General features: G+C 59.1%; 1 protein-coding gene across 1 annotated transcript; it reads right to left on the bottom strand.

The window, feature by feature from the left end:
• Positions 1-313: 313 nt before the first annotated feature.
• GPR3 (G protein-coupled receptor 3) lies at positions 314-3466 on the bottom strand. The gene is made up of 2 exons (XM_025376085.1): positions 3379-3466; positions 314-2334 (listed from the first exon to the last, which is right to left on the bottom strand). The coding sequence occupies exon 2, from the start codon at positions 2327-2329 to the stop codon at positions 1337-1339; it is 993 nt and encodes a 330-aa protein (XP_025231870.1). The 5' UTR covers positions 2330-2334; positions 3379-3466; the 3' UTR covers positions 314-1336.
• Positions 3467-3973: the final 507 nt, after the last annotated feature.

Genomic DNA, 3973 nt, shown 5'->3' with positions numbered 1-3973 from the left:
TTTGAGCACATTCATCATGCCTAAGCCCCACAATGGCCAATGTGGGAAGGATGTGGGCATCCTTGACCCAGGAAGAGCCAAGCACCCAGGTTCCTGTCGCCAGGGGGAGGTAAGGTCCTTGCCAGTCAGTGCCCAGGTCTGAGCAGAGGAGCACTGACATCTGAGAGGGAGTCACCTGCCAGCCACCCTCCACCCTCTGACCAGCTCCCCAGGTCCCTCAACAGCCCCCCCAGGCCTGGCTTGACCCTCTCATTCCAGGCCATCCTCCATCAGGCCCCACTCCATGCCCTCCACACACACATAGGGAAACATATTTATGACAAAATCATTTTTTATTGAGTTAGGTTGGAGACAGGAACAGGGAATGCACTGGGAGCCATACCCCGGTTGGCAGAGGGGTGGGGTGTTGGCTCGTGCCCCCCCTCTTCTAGGGCACCGCAGGATGAGGCTTGGCCCCCAGGCCATGGCTGTGGCGCTGGACGCCAGGCTGGAGTGGAGCTGGGGTTGCATTCTGGTCCCAGCTGCCTGGCTGGGCTGCAGTTTTCCCCAAATGGCCACCAGAGGGCAGTCGGACCCCAGCGCAGAGGAATTTTTGGTTGCTCAGGTGATGGCTTCTTAAAAAAATAAAAAACCAGAGGCTGGTGTGTTCCCCTTCCAAACCCAAAGAGGGCAGGCCTGGGGAGAAGGCTCTGGTTTCTATGATCTCTTCGATAAAAAATAATCCAAAATAATAACAAAATACGTGGTTTCTCTTTCTCCCTTTCCCCCCTCCAGGAACTGAGGTCAGAAATGGGGGTGAGGGGACAACGGGTACCCTGGTATGGCCTGGATATCAAGGTGTGGGTCTCTTTTTCCCCCTTACCACCCATAAGTAAATTTATAAATAAATAAATAAATCATAAATAGACACTCTCTTTGTATGTGCGCGTATATAATCTTTCTCTCTCCTATTTAGGCAACTATGTGACTAATCTCTCTGACTCTTTAGTTCAGAAATTCAAACGTAAAGTGACATGGTTAAGGTCAAGTGTGGGGGAGGAGGGACATCTGGGACTTGGAATGGCACTGTAAAACTCCCAGCATTCCGGAATTGCAAGCCAGCTGGGCTGTGAGACATTTCTGAGTAGATCCCCGACCACCTGAACATTCTGGAACCATGGAGCCAGCTGGACCCCCACAGGGATCTGAACAAGAACCTTCAAACACCCAATGTCCTAGAACTCCAGAACCAGCTGGGTCTGGGGGGTGTGGAGCTGGGGGTTTGGAAAGAAGCCCTGGAGAGCCTAACATTCTGGAATTCTGTAGTGATCAGGGCTGAAGGATCACGAAGACTCAGCTAGACATCACTGGGGGAGCGGGATCGGAAGGGTATCTTGGAAGAGGAACAGCAGCAGCAGACAGCCCACAGCACTTTCTGCACATCCTGGTTGCGGAAGGCATAGATGATAGGGTTGATCATGGAGTTGTAGGTGGCGGGGAGCAAGGTAAGATAGGTGTAGAGAGGCGGAGAGTGGGCATCACCCAGCAGGCAGTAGACAGTGAAGGGCAACCAGCAGGCGGCAAAGGCTCCAAGCACCACGGCCAGTGTGGCAATGCCCTTGCGGGTGGCCACATAGTGGGAGGCAGGCAGCAGGTGCCGCTGGAGGGCAATCTGCTGGGCATGGCGGCAGACGATGCGGCAGATTTGGGCGTAGAGCTGCAGCATGATGCCAAACACCATGAAGAAGGCAATGGCCAGGACTACCAGATGGTTCTTGGAGAGTGGATAAACCACGCCACATGTGGTCAGGCCATCCAGGCAGTTCCAGGCCATCACAGGCAGCAGCCCCAGGCCCAGGGCACCTCCCCACACTAAGGCCAGCATCACATAGGTCCGTGTCACTGTTGTCTCTGAATAGTAGGTGAGGGCATTGTACAGAGAAAGGTAGCGGTCAACAGTGATGGCCAGTAGACTGCCAATGCTGGCGGTAAAGGCCATTGCCAGCACGCCAACCAACACCAGGCTCATCTCCGCTGAGCCAATGCAGAAGACAGCAGCAAAGTGCAGGACCAGGCCCAGGCCTGCCAGCAGGTCTGCCACGGCCAGGCTGCCCACCAGCAGGAACATGGGGGCACGGAAGGCGGGCGTGCCCACGATGATGGCCACCACTAGTGCATTCTCGCAGGACACCAAGGTGCCTGAGATGCAGAGCACCACATCCCAGGCCTTAGGTGGGGGCAGCGGTGCAGCTGGACCTGTGGGCCCCTCTGCTGGGCCCACGCTGCTTACATTCACGTTGCCTGAGCCAGCTGAGAGCCAGGCCAGAGGGCTGCCTGCACCCCACATCATGGTACCTGTAGGAGAAAGGCCTTGTGAGAAGCTGACCAAGCTGGATGATGCGAGGTGGGGTCTGGAGGGGGTGAGGTGCCCCTCAGGATACATGGTGGGAGTCTCTCCTCAGGATACCTTATAGGGTCCCAACGCCTTATCCCCACATTCATCCCCTGGGGCTCTTCCCAGGATACCAATGTCCTCTCCAATGCCCCCAGGCCTCTAAACAGGGGTCTCTTCCTGGGGATCCCTGTCTTAGGTCCTGCACGTCTCTCTTTCCATGTGTGTGACCAGAGGAGAGACAGAAGAAGGGGTACTATAAGCGGATGAGGACCATAGGATCCAGGGGATGCCCCTAAAGGCTCAAGATTGGGGTAGGGAAACATCTGGAGACTGAGCAGCTCTGCTCCCTCCCATCAGAGATGATGATGCTAGCTCGTGCCTGAGTCTCCCAGACCCCTCACGATTCTCAGTACTGCCAGCCTTAGACTCCGCCCCCGGGGAATGCGCGTGAAGCTCCCACCAGCCACCACCCCGCACTCCCGCGGTAACACCTGGGAACTCAGACCCCACCTGCCACCCTCCCAGGCTTCTGTCCCTGGCTGGACCCTTCTTTCTGCCTGCATCTCTAGGTCTCTAGGCAGACCCCCCTGCTGGAAGCCCGGATTCCTGAGTCAGATGCCTTCTTCTGCCCGGACACCTGGATTTTGGGCCTGACTCCGCCTTCTGTCTAGATACCTGGATTCCCAAGTCGGACACCTCCTGCTGTTCGGACGCCTGGGTCCCTGCCCCAGACGCCTCCTGCCGGCTTAACCTCAGATGACCATCAGTCCCTCCAGGGCCTCGGGTCCCTGCAGGAATGCTCACCATTCGCCGGGTCATCCAACTGAGCCCCAGCACTCAAGCACTTAGGCCCACGTCTGCTAACCCAGAATCGCCTAAACCCAGAATTCCCACCTGGAACTCGGACCCTGGCCGGCCGCTAGGAGTCTTCCGCCGGCCCAGTGCCCCAGCATCCTGCGTGCCCTCCAGGACCCCTAGTGTCCGCGGCGGGGCCCACTACTCACCGCTCAGGACCAGGCGCGGCCAGGCCGCGGGGAGGCTCCGCTCGGGTCCTGGCGGCGCAGGGCGTGCGTGGACCCCGAGAAGCCCCCGCGGCCGCGGGAGAAGCGGCGTGAGTCACCCCGCCCCGCCCCCGGCCACCGGTTCGGTGACGTCAGCGGCCCGATTCGCCAATGGGCGCGGAGCGCTGGGGCGCAGAGCGCGTTGCGCGGCATAGTAATGAGGCCTCGCGCCGCCCGCTCCCCCATTCATAAAAAGCGACCGTGGCTGCGGCCCCGCCTCCTCCCGAGTCGGCCCGCGCTGTCCTTGACGCGGCGCCCTCTGCGGGCCGGGGGTTTCAGCGGCGCCGGTGGGAGAGCCTTGTAGTCTCAGGGAGGCTGCAGGGAACGTGGTGGAAGGGGACCCGGCTAGGCTGTGGGGTGATGGGACCCTTGGGTGGCAGAGAGGCTGACGAGATCCAGATGACGAAGGAAGAGCTTGTGATGGGGCTGGTTGGGCGTCCCTGGTGAGGATGACAGGGTTGCCAAGATGATGGGGCCCTGAGGTGACGATGACGGGGAGCACGAGGGAGCGGGGAGGTGGGTGGCAGTGACATTAGCA

Source organism: Theropithecus gelada, chromosome 1 (assembly GCF_003255815.1).
Source record: "Theropithecus gelada isolate Dixy chromosome 1, Tgel_1.0, whole genome shotgun sequence".
Lineage (NCBI taxonomy): Eukaryota > Metazoa > Chordata > Mammalia > Primates > Cercopithecidae > Theropithecus > Theropithecus gelada.
This window is presented reverse-complemented; position numbering and strand designations above follow the sequence as displayed.

Bases quoted from the DNA above. Each gene is read 5' to 3' on its own strand.
- GPR3 (XM_025376085.1), bottom strand. From the start codon at position 2,329: ATGATGTGGGGTGCAGGCAGCCCTCTGGCCTGGCTCTCAGCTGGCTCA.